This window comes from Suncus etruscus, chromosome 6 (genome assembly GCF_024139225.1).
Source record: "Suncus etruscus isolate mSunEtr1 chromosome 6, mSunEtr1.pri.cur, whole genome shotgun sequence".
NCBI classification, from domain to species: Eukaryota; Metazoa; Chordata; class Mammalia; order Eulipotyphla; family Soricidae; genus Suncus; species Suncus etruscus.
This window is the reverse complement of record NC_064853.1, coordinates 81,208,038-81,222,620: the sequence shown is the minus strand read 5'-3', so window position 1 is coordinate 81,222,620 and position 14,583 is coordinate 81,208,038. Positions and strand designations below refer to the sequence as shown.

The window sequence follows — 14,583 nt, the reverse complement described above, 5'->3', positions numbered from 1 at the left end:
CACAGCAAACATAAGAGTAAATAATGAAAGCTGGAAAAGTCTTCCTATTAAGATTACACACAAAACAAAATTGTCTACTCTCACCACTATAATTTAATATAGTATTGAATATCTCTGCATAGCAACAGTCAAGCAAGTAAAAGGTAGCAAAGGGGGCCGGGCGGTGGCGCTGGAGGTAAGGTGCCTGCCTTGCCTGCGCTAGCCTAGGACGGACCGCGGTTTGATCCCCTGGCGTCCCATATGGTCCCCCAAGAAGCCAGGAGCAACTTCTGAGTGCATAGCCAGGAGTAACCCCTGAGCGTCACAGGGTGTGGCCCAAAAACCAAAAAAAAAAAAAAAAAAAGGTAGCAAAGGCATTCACATTGAGAAAAATGTCAAATTAGGGAGTGAAGAGAGAGTACATCAGGTAGGGAACTTGCTTGCTTGCAGTCAACCTAAATTCACCGAGATCCACCAGCAGTAATCCTTGCATTCAGATCCAGATCCTAAATACTACTGGGTAGAGACCAACAGTCTCACACACACACACACACACACACACACAGAGACACACACACACACACACACATGCACATTCAATTGATCACTATTCACAAATGACTTGATACTATTCTAAGAAAACTGTAAGAATGCTAAAATAAACACATATAGAAAAATAACAGATTAGATTATCAACAGGCAAAAATCCTATATTGTTTGTGTTTTCATTCCTATATACAAACAATAAAAGAAAAAATTAAAAATATCATTCATAATTGCACTGCAAAAACAAATACCTGCCAAATACTTGGGAATCAACTTAACAAAGAGGCAAAAGTCTTTTATATAGAAAATTATGTATATTTGCTAAAACAAATAAAAGAAGACTTAAGGAAATAAAAACAGATTCTCAGCTCATTGATTGGAAGGACTAATGGGGTAAAAATGACAGCCCTACCCAAACACACTGTACATATGTAATACAGTCCCTAGAAATAGAGTGAGCATTTTGCTTTGTTTTTTTTTGTTTTTGTTTTTTTTTGTTTATTTTTTTTTGTTTTTTGTTTTTTTTTTTTTTGGTTTTTGGGCCACACCCGTTTAACACTCAGGGGTTACTCCTGGCTATGCGCTCAGAAATCGCCCCTGGCTTGGGGGGACCATATGGGACGCCGGGGGATCGAACCGCGGTCCGTCCTACACTAGCGCTTGCAAGGCAGACACCTTACCTCTAGCGCCACCTTCCCGGCCCCGAGCATTTTGCTTTGTTCTCTATTGCTTTGGGGCCATGCATAGAGATATTCAAGAGTTATTTCTGAGTCTGGACTCACAAGTCACATCTAGCTGGCTTGACTCAAGGTATTGTATGAGGTTATGGGGATGAAATCCCATGTGCAAGGCAAATGCCATTTTGCCGGCTGGAAAAACCAACATTAAAAAAAAAAAAGACCTGGGGCCAAAGCCATGGGGTGTTTGCTTTGCACGCCTCTGACCTAGGACCATCGCAGTTCGATTGCCTGGAGTCCCATATGGTCCCCCAAGCCAGAAGCGATTTCTGAGCACAGAGCCAGGAGTGACCCCTGAGCATCACCGGGTGTGGCCCCAAAACAAACAAACAAAAGCCACCTAACACTTTTGTAATTCTGTGTGTTTTGTTTGTTTGCTTTGGGGGCCACACCTGGTGGCGGTCAGGACTTCTTTCTGCAGGCACCCTGACTGCAGTACTATCATTCTGGTACCACACTTGATTTTTTTTTTTTAATCAGTGAACCCTCTTAGCAATCCTAGAAAAAAAAGAAGCAAATCTTTTTGCTTCAAAACCTTATATTATAAAGCTATAATATAATCAAAACAGTGTGGTACTAGGATAACAATAAAATTTCCCCCACATTTTGTTTTGCTTCTAGAGCGTGCCCGGTGACACTTTGGGATTATTCCTGGCTTTGCGCTCAAAACTCACCCCTGGCAGACTTGGGGGACCATATGGAATGCCAGGAATCGAATGGAACTCGGATCTATCCTGGGTCCTAAGCGTGGAAAGCAAACGCCCTAACACTGTGCTAATGCTCCAACTTCCACTTATTCTGTTTCTTAAACCATATACTACAACTTCAATCTTTTCAAATCAGTATGTACTAGTCCATTCTGGCTATAGAACAAATGAATTGATCGGTCAAATTATCTAACCAGAATCCCCTGACCACAGTTTTAACTGGAAATGTGAATTTAAATGCTTTTCTATTAATATTGAGCCACTGCATATATTTTCAGATGCCATTTCTCCATTAACTTATTCATTTATAACAATATAGCTTGTGGGGGCTTTTTGTCTTATATGTTCATTCATATTCACTATTATTTATTATTTTTAATTTGGAATCACAGTGTCCTTTGCCCTTGAAGTGCCCAGGAGATATCTAGCCCGAGCTTCTTGCAATGAAGCATGACCTCAGCCGACTGAGCTACTCTCCAACCCTATTATTTATTTATTTTGATGCTAACATTATCTTCCAATAGCCGATGAGAGACTGTAATTGCTGCCAGCGTCCTTTGGAAAGGCAACCTTTTTTTTTTTTTTTTTTAAATCTTAGCACAACAGTTTCATTGAGTACTTAACTGTTCTTCCTGGCCTCTCCCTCACCAAGAATCTGTAGCCTAAAACCATAGTTTTTTTTTTCCTTTGAGAACAGATCATGGAAACCAAGTCTAGGGGAACAGATAAAACCTACTGGGCTGTCCTGCATTCGCAGCTATCAGTGTCTGTTATCTTGACCATCTATTAGATCGAATTCCATTGCAAAAGGAGCTTTAAAAGACAGTGGGTTTTTCTCTCTCTCGCTGACAATCTCCATTTTCCTTCAGCAGGGCCTACCTACTTGGGACTGAGTGATCACAGGCAAAAACTAAGCAGGTTTCCTCTCCTAAGCTAGAGCCCTCCAGCTAGGCCAACGCCTGGTCCTGGTCCTGGTCCTAGGCGTGCAATACAGATCCGAGTCCTCCAGAGTCCGCTGTGCTGCGCCCGGGCGCGTTCTCCAAACCTGGCGACACTGCGAAGGACACAGGCGAAGGGGCGCGTCCTCGCTCCGACTTCCTCCCGACGCCGCCGCTGATTGGCTACGGGGCTTATAAGAAACCGGTGAATGAGCAGCCAGCCGTCAGTGGCAGCAACTTGCTGGAGGTCTCCGGGTGGCATCGCCCTGCCCTGCCAGTCGCTCGGCGGGGCCCCGGGAGGATGAGGTCGTCCTGCGTGCTCCTCACCGCTCTGGTGGCGCTCGCCGCCTACTACGTCTACATCCCCCTGCCCAGCTCTGTGTCGGACCCCTGGAAGCTCATGTTGGTCGACAGCGTTTTCCGGGGCGCACAGCAAGTGGTGAGTGAAGGGGTTGGGGAGGGGGACAAACCCCAATTTCAGGACCGCGACTGGCGACAAAGCCTATTTTCCGAATGCAAGGAGGTTGGCACTTTTTAAGATGGCCCAGCCTGGCATTGTGTTTTTTTTTTTGGGGGGGGGGGGTTGGGAGGTTGCTTTCGCCTCTGAAAGCTGTCAGCTGTGTCTCGGGGTGTGCATTGGCGACGGAGAAGGTGTAGCCCATGCATGCAATTTGACCACAGCTTAATCGTCCCTCAAACCTGTAGTTTCTCTCCCCCCCCCCCCCGTTCACCCGCTCGCCTTATCCTCTTTTCTCGGTAGTAACGTCTAGCAAACCAACCAGGAAACTCACCTTCCGCTTTTTATGAATCTCCCCCCTCTCTGTATCCTTCTTCCTGGGGGAGCCGGCAGCTAATGAGTTAAATGTTTTAGGAAGATGTTGGGGAGTGGGGAAAAAAAAAAAAAAAAAAAAAACTAACCCAAACCTCTGTAGTAGGTTGTTTGGGCATTTCAGCCACCTTACCAGCATAGGTGGCACAGGCGGCCTCCCAAAGCCCTGGGACTGGTGCTTTTCCACTCCCGGGGGCTGCTGCAGGGCCCTCTGGAAGCTGCACCGACCTGCTGTTTCGGGGCTGGCTTGACACCCAACAAACAGCTCTCCTTAAGAAGGCCTGCAAGCCTGGCAGGCTGGAGCCGAAGCAGTGGAGGTAGTGGAGGCCAGTGCTCACATGATGTGTTTATTTGCTGTCTGCCCTGCAGCCTTTATTTTATGTCCTTGGCTGCCTTTCCTGAATCTGGATACTCTGCCCTGGCACGTAACATTTTCGACTCTTCTCTCTTGCTGGTGTGTTTCTTGTCCTTCCTGGACAGGAAGATGGAACTCTGGTTTTGTTCTATAGGTAGAGAGATTATTTCTAGCGGCCGGAAAAGAATTGAAAATCTAAAATACCACCGACAGCCAAGGCTGAGCCCTTAAGATTTAGCAGTATTTCTCTATTCAAACACCGAATCTTCTTCCAAAACAGCTTACCGTCCTTCCTTTAACCTTGCACTCTAATCTGTCATTTTTGTTAACACCCCTGTCAGAAATGATTAGAGAAAGATAAAAAAAAATAATGACCCATAAGTTTTTGAGATGGTTGACAATGCCCTTCAGAAGGTTGAGGTTTGTGCTTCCCTATTCATTTGAATTGTGTGTAGGGACACAGTCTTTGAGGCTTTGTGTTGTCACACAACTCTTTTTATTTTTATTTTTATTTGGTTTTTGGGTCACACCCTGTGGCACTCAGGGGTTACTCTTGGCTCTATGCTCAGAAATTGCTCCTGGCAGGCTCGGAGGACCATATGGTATGCCAGGATTCGAACCACCGACCTTCTGCATGCAAGGCAAACACCCTACCTCCATGTTATCTCTCCGGCCCCTGTCACACAACTCTTTAAATCGGATATTATAGCGTGTTTCTAGTAGAGATGTTCTTTTCTGAAGCCTAGCTATGCATGGTCCTCCTTCATCTGAGTTCTGGTTGCCTTTCAGGAGATGTCTATTGAAGCTACAGATCCTTCCCTCTATCCCTTACTATAACCTTCCCCCTCTCTAACATTGGTCCCAAGAAAGGCAGTGAGATTCTGGGCCATGATAGTATTTATCTAGGTGGGGTCAGTAGCCTTCTACCATTGTGACCTGCAGTGGTCAAGGGACCATGTGGTGCCAGGGATGAAGTGCAGGCCTCTGATATATAAAGTGTTTGCTCCTCCCATTGAGCTATCCCTTTGGCCTCATGGACTTTTGTTTGCTTGATTTGGGGAGGTCATACTGGCAGTGCTCAGAGATTACTTCTGGCTCTGTGCTCAGGGCTCATTCCTGATGGGCTCAAGGAACCTTTTGGGATGCTGGAGATTGAAGGCAAATATCTTCCTTGCAATACTATCTCTTGTTTCAGGCATTGCTTTTTTTTTTTTTTTTTTTTCCACCCATTTCTGTACCCATTGCTGTGGTTGTCATTGTAGGCTGATACTCATACACTTTGTTGCAATGTTAGCTGGAGATTGTACACTTAGTTGTGCATTGAGGTGACAACTCAATGGCATTTGACTCGTTGTTGGGTCTCAAACTCAGGGCCTCATGCCTGCAAGGCAGATGGCACTCCATCAGCCAGATCCATAAACTGTGAGTTATAATCCCTGATGGGATCATACTGAATGTGTGTGTACATTTAAAAATAAATTGTTTCATAATTTATTGTCAATAAATGTTTGATTTGTATATCTGTATTTAGATACCTGCATGCCTATGGTAGCACACAATTTTTTTTAGATGAAAAGAGGTCATAATTTTTATTGATTTATGTGACATTTCTTTAAGTTTTGTTGAGGTAACCAATATGCAAGAAATTTGTTATGTGCTTGCTGAAGGGGGAGGGAACCTGGGAACTCTGAAGGGAAGGATACACTGGTGGAGGGATTGGTTTAAGAACATTGTGTGCATGAAACAACTTTGTTATCATAACTTTATAAATCACTTAATAAAAATATATTTTAAGTAGGAAAGAGTTCATGAATAAAAAAGTTAAGAACTTTTATTCTACCACTGAGCTATCTTTGGCCTTCTAAGGCAGACATTCTCAAACTTTTGGTCTTAACAAGTCATCTGAAACTTTGTTTTGTTTTGTTTTGTTTTTGGCCACACCTGGCAGCATTCAAGGGTTACTTCTGGGGACCATATGGGATGCTGAGAATTGAACTTGGGTCGTCCCAGGTTGGCTGCATGCAAGGCAAAAGCCCTATTGCTGTGCTATCACTCCAGCCCCGCCACTTGGAGATACTTAAAAGTTCTTAATACTGGGGCTGAATGATATACAGCTGGTAGGGTGTTTGCTTTGTTCATGGCAGACCCAGGTTCATCCCAGCATATGTGGCCTGCCAGGAGTGATTCCTGAGCACACAACCAGGCAGGAGTAAGCTCTGAGCATCATTGGGTATGGCCCAAAAACCAAAATAAAAATTCTTAATGCTTTTCTAATATTAAATCAGAATAATTCTTGTGGGTGGAATCTCAGGCTTCAGTATTTTACATTCTGTTCAAGATGTTTCTTTGCCCAATCAACTTTGAGACCCACTTCCCAAAGGCATTAATGTTTTTAAAGCCTTCCCAGGTGATTTCATGTGCAGACAACAATCGAAGAATCACTGTGTTTTGTTAAACAAAACACATTACAGATCATAGATTTTATATTTTCCTTCAATTGCACAAATTACTTTGTTTACCTGTTGGTAAAGAGGACCCCTTTTATATCAGCATGGGTTAATTATCAGGTTAGGCGATAGATACTTTGTCCCTAAAAGACTAAAGGGATACTTTTCACTGTCATATAAAAGCTATCACAAGACTTGAGCAGTGGAAAAGCACAAATGAAAAGTTGTCTGGGGACAGCCAGCAAGTCGAGAGAGGTTTAGATTTAGGAGAAAGGTTGCAGGAAACTAAAGAAAAATAAAGGGAATTTAGGGAAATTTTGAAGATGAGTTTCAAAATACTATGTGATTAAAAAAAATTAAATAGGATTTACAGGGTTTAGAGAGCTAATGGAGGAGGCAGGGTGCTTCCTTCTTATGCAATTGAGGTACCACAACCCAGATTTAAATCCCCAGTACCACATAAGTTTCCTGAGCACTGTCAGAGTTCAATCCTGAGAACTGAGCCAGTAACAGCCTCTGAATAATATAGGATGTGGCCTCAAAACAAAACAAAGCAAAACAAAAATATTTTCAGGGAAGGGCAACATACAGAGAAATGTGTGACTTATAAAAGAACGTGTAAATTATAACTGTTGCTTGTTTCTCTTTTGTGTGGGTGGAGTACATCCAGCCATACTTAGGATACAGGCAAGGCTACTGATCTTTTGCATAATCTCTCTGGCATAATCTCTTTTGAAGACAGTGGCAGTGCCCATCAGAAGTCATAGAAGCAAGTTTATTCTTTGATCCAGTAGTCCTTCTGGTTGAATTTACTTTTAGTAATCATGAACAGAAGCATAATAACATCTTTATATAGCACCAGAAATCCTTTTTAAATAGTTCAGAGACCTTGCCACTTGTGAGAAATAAAGGGGACAATCAGCAAGCATTTTTCTTTTTCTTTTCCTTTTTTTTAAGCACTGTTTAAAAGAGTGAAAACATAAGAACAGTAAGAAACTAGGATAAGGTAAAACAATATTTTATTTTAGTTTTATTTATTTATTTATTATTGTTTGTTTTGGACCCACATCTAACAGTGCTCAGGGGTTACGCTTGGCTCTGCACTCAGAAGTCATTCCTAGTGGTGCTTAGGGGCCCATATGGGATGCTGGGGATTGAACCTGGGTCCATTGTGTGCAAGGCAATTGCCCTACTTGCAGAGCTATCCTCTGGCCCCTATTTTAATTATTTAAACAATATTTTTATTGACTGAGATCCTGTGATTTAAATACTGCTAATTTTATTAATCTAATAAAATTAGATTAATTGATATCTTTTTTTTAAGTTTTTTTTATTAACTAAAAGGAAAAATACATGATTAAGACAATATACTGACAAAGGAAAAAGCATCTCTCACAGAAGCCAAAGACAAGAATATAATACTGTATTTTTCAAAAAGATAGTCATTAGTTTCTTACTTATGTTATACATGTCCTAAAATGCAATTTTAAAATAAATATTAAATTTAACATTATTTTTAAAAGTACTTTTTCAGGGCCAGAGCAGTGGCACATCATTAGGGAATTTGCCTTGCACGCAGCCCATCCAGGATGGACCTAGTTCGATTCTCAGGTCCCATATGTTCCCCAGGACCAATTTCTGAGTGCATATCCAGGAGTAACTCTGAAGCATCACTGGGTGTGGCCCAATCCCTCCCCCAAAACATGCTTTTTCTTGGCAGCCAGAAGTAGTACAACAGGTAGAGTACTTGCTTTGCATTCATCCAACTCAGGTTTGGTACTCAGCATCCCATATACTTTTAAAAGCTACAATTGGAGTGACCCCAGAATGCAAAGCCAGGATTAAGTCCAGAGTACAGCCGAGTGTGGCTCAATAACAAACACAAAATTTAACAACCCTTTGCCTCCCATAATATCAATTTGATCTGTATTCTTGCAGGTCAGATAATTCCCAAACCAATCATTTGTTGTTTAAAAATTTGTATACTGGAGGGATAGCTCAAAGGGAAAGAGTAGGATATTTGAGCTTGTTCTCTAGCACAATATGAGCCCTTGAACACCACTGATAAACCCTTGGTATCACTGCATGTTGTCCCAAATTAAAAAGAAATAAAAATCCTGAAAAGTTGGGATAATGCACATATCTGTCAGACTTTAGTTTTTGAAAGAAATAAAGGTTAAATAATAATAATAATGCTAACCTTAAATTGTCAAGATTAGTTTACAATTTTTAGTAGTTTATCACTATGTATACTTTATTTTGAAATTAGTTAAGAATTTTTATACTGGAGTAGATTATGCCTTTTTATAGCAGAATTAAATAAGCAAATTCTTATAATCAATAAAATGTTCAATTTTTAAATCAGATTAGTTACATATTTAAATTTCTAACATTCAAATACAAATGTTGTTTTCTGTTCAGACACTTGCTAAAAGCAGATGATTATATAGATGCCATGTTATTAACATCTCTTAAACAAAATATGTTCACATAATTGTAATAGAACTGCTCTTTCTCTAGATCTGTTGGATTTTTTAAATCTTTATTTAGATTAACTGATATCTAATTTCAACAATATGCTCATCATTAGGATAGAGGGAAGAATTTTTTTTTTGGCTTTTGGGTCACACCTGGCAGTGTTCAGGGGTTACTCCTGGATCTGCACTCAGAAATCGTTCCTGGCAGGCTCAGAGGACCATATGGATTCAAACCACCTTCTGTCCTGGGTTAGCTGCGTGCAAGGCAAATGCCCTACCACTGTGCTATCTCTCCAGCCCCTGGAAAATATTTTTAATTAAATTTTTTTATTCGGGCCCGGAGAGATAGCACAGAGGTGTTTGCCTTGCAAGCAGCGGCTCCAGGACCACAGGTGGTTGGTTCAAATCCCGGTGTCCCAATTGGTCCCCCATACCTGCCAGGAGCTATTTCTGAGCAGACAGCCAGGAGTAACCCCTGAGCACCGCCGGGTGTGACCCAAAAACCAAAAAAAAAAAAAAGTACAAAATTTTTTTATTCAAATAAATTTTGGGGTATTTTTTATTTTATTTTATTTTATTTTATTTTATTTGGTTTTGGGCCACACCCGGTGACGCTCAGGGGTTACTCCTGGCTATGCGCTCAGAAGTTGCTCCTGGCTTGGGGAACCATATGGGACGCCGGTCCGTCCTAGGCTAGCGCAGGCAAGGCAGGCACCTTACCTCTAGCGCCACCGCCCGGCCCCTATTTTATTTTATTTTTGTTTTCTTGGGCCACACCTGGTGACTCCCAGGGGTTACTACTGGCTATATGCTTAGAAATCACTCCTGGCTTGGGGGAACCATATGGGATGCTGGCCATGTGCAAGAAAATGTCCTACCACTGAGTCATCACTCTGGCCCCATTATTCAAATAGTTTTTTAAATTGAATCACTATGAGAAACACAGTTAGAAAGATGTTCATGATTGAATTTTAGTCATACAGTGTCCAACACCCATCCCTTTACCATTGCATATCTCCCACCACCAATGTCACCACTACTATTTTCCATCCTCGAGTTCTGCAGATCAGCTGGTGAACAGCTGGATGAATGAAAGACCATTCCAGCAAGCATTCCCATTTTTATGAAGCACATAGTGTGTAGTTTTATTTCTATGCTGCAAAATCACTGCAGCTTTCCAAACTGAAACCAAATTTCTGGAGACAAGGTGTGTTGCACTTGTTTTACATATCGCTGTCCAGGGCTCGATTCCTATAAAGCCACTGAGCTCAGTCAGGAGTGATTTCTGAATGGAGAATCAGGAGTAAGCCTTGAGCCCAACCAGATGTGACCACCAAACAGTAATCAATACAACAAATAGAGCAAGATGGTACATCTTGGAAACAAAATTAAGCCCAATGCATTTTGGAGAAAAATCTAAAAATATTGAAGCCACAATACAAATCAGAACATTAATTGCAATAAGAAAGGTGGTTACTTCTCTTATCTTTAAAAGCTGTTTTGTTATATCTAATGTCAGATTTATGGCCCATACTAGGTAAATTTCTATAATGTGTTTTTCAGTTACTGACTTAACACAGCAGCTTTCTGGGGTAGTTTATGATGATACCCATTTCACAGATGAGGACACTAAGGCTCTGAGAGGGCCCATGAGCCTTCTTTAGGTCACTCAGGTCACAGCAGAACTAGGATTTCACACTTTAGATGTCTACATCCAAGTCCTGCTAGTGTCTCAATTTTCACAGTACTACTGGAACTGAAAGGCCAATTTTCTAATCAATAGTGAGAGAAATCCATTTGGCAGGAAGCTTAAGAGTATGATGGTCTCCCAGAACCAGGCAAGCTATCTACGAAACATCCAAGGTCTTTTATAGCAACAGCTGGAAGCAGTCCTCTACCAGGAAAGACACTACCAAGGGTTTGACATCGACCTCCTAAAAAGAGACCTCCGTTTACACTGAGAAGACTTGACAACAACAATGACCTGCTCTACAGGACATGGTTCTCTCTAGTGCCCCTTAAGTGTGAGGTGAAACGAGAGGATGCTCTGCACCATCCTGACTGCAATATGGGATATGCAGACTCCAGGACCTTTAATACAGAAGCATGATACCAACAACAGAGACTATGTAAGGAATGGAAGTGTATTGCCACTACAGACGATGACTTGAATTGGACAAACTACTTTGCCTGGAGCCTAGAGTCAGTCCTGTGCCAGGAAACTTCAGGGGTAGGGTCTCCTTGTATTTAGACCATAATTTTTCTTTCCATGTCCCTTATATTTTGGTGGGCCTATGCAAACAAATGCCACTCTAACACCATTTTTTACTATTTTCCCTTGACTCCAATCCTTAAGAAAAACAACCCATAAAACTTTTGAGGTTAACTTAAACTAGTAAGCATGTGCATGGAACTAGATAAATGTACTTTGCCCTCAATGTTTAAGGAGTTACATAAGTCTAATCTCTTTGGATTATATTGTGTGCTGCTAAGAAATAGTATGTAATACAACTGGGGATTTGAGGGACAAATTAATTGTATTGTACATGGGTTCAGTTTTGTTTTTCTTAATTTTCTTTGGTTGAAAGATCAAGGCTGGGATATCATCGATGGGTCTACCGAGAATTCTGCTTATGGGTGATTGGGCTTCCACTTTAACTTTACCCTGTCCTCTTTCTTAAATAAAAGTAATTAAGAGTATGATGGTCTCAACTTCTGTCTCTAAATACCTTAGCAGTTGCCTGGAACCCTGTGGTCCTTTACTTCTGAATGTGAATTTGCATCTGACAGAGCTGACACTGATAAGTCTTCTCTTGGGTATGAATTCGGCAGAGTTGCATGAGATACGCACTGAAGCCAAAGGCTTTGTTGCATATATCATATCACAAGTGTCTGGCTTCTCCTCAGAGTGTATGATTGTGTGCTGGGTCAGATTGGTCTTCTGCACAAAGACTTTTCAACATTCGGCACAGACAAAGGGCTTCTCCGTGGTATGCACCCTCTGGTGAATAGAAAAACATGAGCTCTGGATAAAAGCTTTCTTGCATTCCTGAAAAAATGTAAGGCTTCACCCTGGTATGACCTGGCTGGTGTCGAATGAGCTGGGTCCCCAAGCTAAAGGTCTTCCCACACTTATTGGAGACATAGGGCTTCTCACCCATGTAGATTTTCTGATGCTTATAGAAGTAGTATTTCTGATGGAATGTTTTCCCACATTTCTTGCATTTGAAAGACTGCTTTTCAGCATGAATTCTATGATGCTGATTAAAGCAGTTAGTGTAAGTAAAGGCCCTATTAGATTTGGTACACTAAAAGGTTTTCTCTAAAGTCTTAGTTAATTGTGGTTCTGTGAGATTTGCCCTTTTCTCAAAGGCCATTTCATTTTCCTTCCACAGAGCGGTCTCCTCCTTATGAGGCTGGACTTGTGTTTTGTGAGGAAGGTTTTGCAGATACAGGTTTTCCCACAGTCCTCAAATTTCATACAGCTTCACTCCAGAGTGGGTGACGAAGAAGCTGTGCATTTTGGCCAAAAGTTCTTCTACTCTATTGATACTCAAAGTATTCTATTTTGGAGTGAGTCCTTACATTTAGTTAATAGATTCCTACTGCTGAAGGTTTTTCTCATAGGTATTACAGTTAAAGCATTTCTCACCCACACTTGAAAGTCTTCTGCTTCTTGGCTTCTGATTCAAGACTTTTTGTCTTCCTCAAATCCCCATTTGTCTCCAGTATGAATCTTCTGGTGGTAAATGAGTATTGAGTGATATACAAAGTGCTTGCCACACTTCTGACATTCATTGGAGACTTCCAGGGTATGTATGATCTGGTGCTGATCAAAGTGTTCATTATGGCTGCAAGTTTCTCACAGCACAATTGTAGGGTTTTTCTGTGGCATGAATGGACTGGTTTGAATAAAGTGGGAAGGTCAGTTGAAGCTCTTAATGCATCTGGGATATTCGTGGAACTGATAACCTGTGTTAATGTTCTTGTGCTCATTATTGTGAGTGCTCCTGGAAAAGGATTTCCCACATTTGCTGCATTGGAAAGGCTTCTTTCCAATGTGAGTCTGATGATGGATTTTGAGTGTGAGATGTGCCTGAAGTGTTTCCCACACTCATCACACTGATAAGGTTTCTCTCGAGTATGAACAGGCTGGTTCTGACAAGTAACAAGATCTACTTATGGGTCTTTGCATATTCCTGACACTCAGGTGTAGCTTTTGCTGAATGGTTTTTCTGTTGGCGGAGGAAGTGGTTTGTTCAGGTTAAAGGTTGCCTTGCATTTGGTACATTTGTAATGTTTCTGGGACTTTTGAGGCTGAAACTTCGGAGGCTGAGTAAGATAAAATGTGATGCTCACTACATTCATAGGACTGATCACCTAAATGGGTTTCCTGATGCTCACCAGGTTGTGAGCATCTCTCACAGCAACTTTCTGGACTTTCTTTTATCTACAGTGTCTATTTTCTGTTGCCACAGAAGGTGTGTATTCTGACTCAGAGTTTAATTGATTTTGTTATACACACAGGAACTGTAGTCAGGATGAGGTACTGGAGATGTAAGAAGGGAAGAATTCTAGTTGTAATCTATCCCATCCTCATGTTGGACAGTAAACTTCTCCCTGGCATGAATAATCCTGTGGTGGATAAGAAGGTAACTCCAGCAGAAGCTCTTCTCACATTTACTATTATTATTTATTAAGTATTACAATATATAATATTACATATATAATAAAATATTGTATTATTAATAGCATTTATTATTATTATTTCTGAATGCTACCACCCTGCTGGTTTTGCTCTATGTGGCAACCAAAGTCCTCGCTTTCCCAGACCTGACTCTTAGTTGATGGCAGGTTCTTTTTGGAAAGATCATGAATGAGAAACTTCTTCCTCATGAAAACCAGTGGGTCAGGACTGAGGACTCTTCTGGATTTGTGCTGATTGTGATCTATAGGATTTTTTTTTTTGGTGGTGACAATGTCAGACCTTATAAGAATTTCTGACTCTAGCAAATCCTCTAAGTATCTCTCACTTGACATCCCTGAGGCTGTCCTTGGAAAATGTCTCCACAATCTTCTGGGAGTGTCCATTTTCCAAGGAGTCCTGTAGTGGAGGAAAATTCTTGACTTCACGCCTGCTGCTTCTGGGCTTTCTCTTTTAAGGGCTTCCAGTTCTTTTTTTCCATCAGGTGGATGGATGACCAGGTTGACTCTGAGAGGGTTTACCAAAAAGACATTCTGGTAGTTGTACAAGGTTATGTTCCCAGAATAGGTCCCCACAGTTCAGCCTCAGGTTCTCCCAAACCTCCATGGTAAAAGCCATGGTCATATCCACCAGATTTGCAAATCCAAAGTCATGACTGACCAGCACCCACTGATCAGCACATAACTGATCAGACTACTGGTTTAAGCTTTCCCCTCCATCCCATCTACAGTGCAGATTGGCAGTCATGCAGGACAGATGAGCGAGCCAGGAAAGGATACTTTCTCCTAGGACCAACTCCCAAACCATGCTGGAGGAGCCTCTGAAATGTCCAGAAGTAAGAGAATCTGTCAGAATGGAGTCTT

The 14,583-nt window shown here is 41.5% G+C and overlaps 1 protein-coding gene across 2 annotated transcripts in view; it reads left to right on the top strand.

The window, feature by feature from the left end:
• Positions 1-3,134: 3,134 nt before the first annotated feature.
• The window catches only part of NCEH1 (neutral cholesterol ester hydrolase 1), a 91,166-nt gene continuing 79,717 nt past the window's right edge, over positions 3,135-14,583 (top strand). For both annotated transcript variants that reach the window (XM_049775241.1, XM_049775242.1), the window contains exon 1: positions 3,135-3,346. In XM_049775241.1, the coding sequence (XP_049631198.1) occupies positions 3,209-3,346 (138 nt within the window). In that variant the 5' untranslated portion in view covers positions 3,135-3,208. The remainder of the gene's footprint in view (positions 3,347-14,583) is intronic.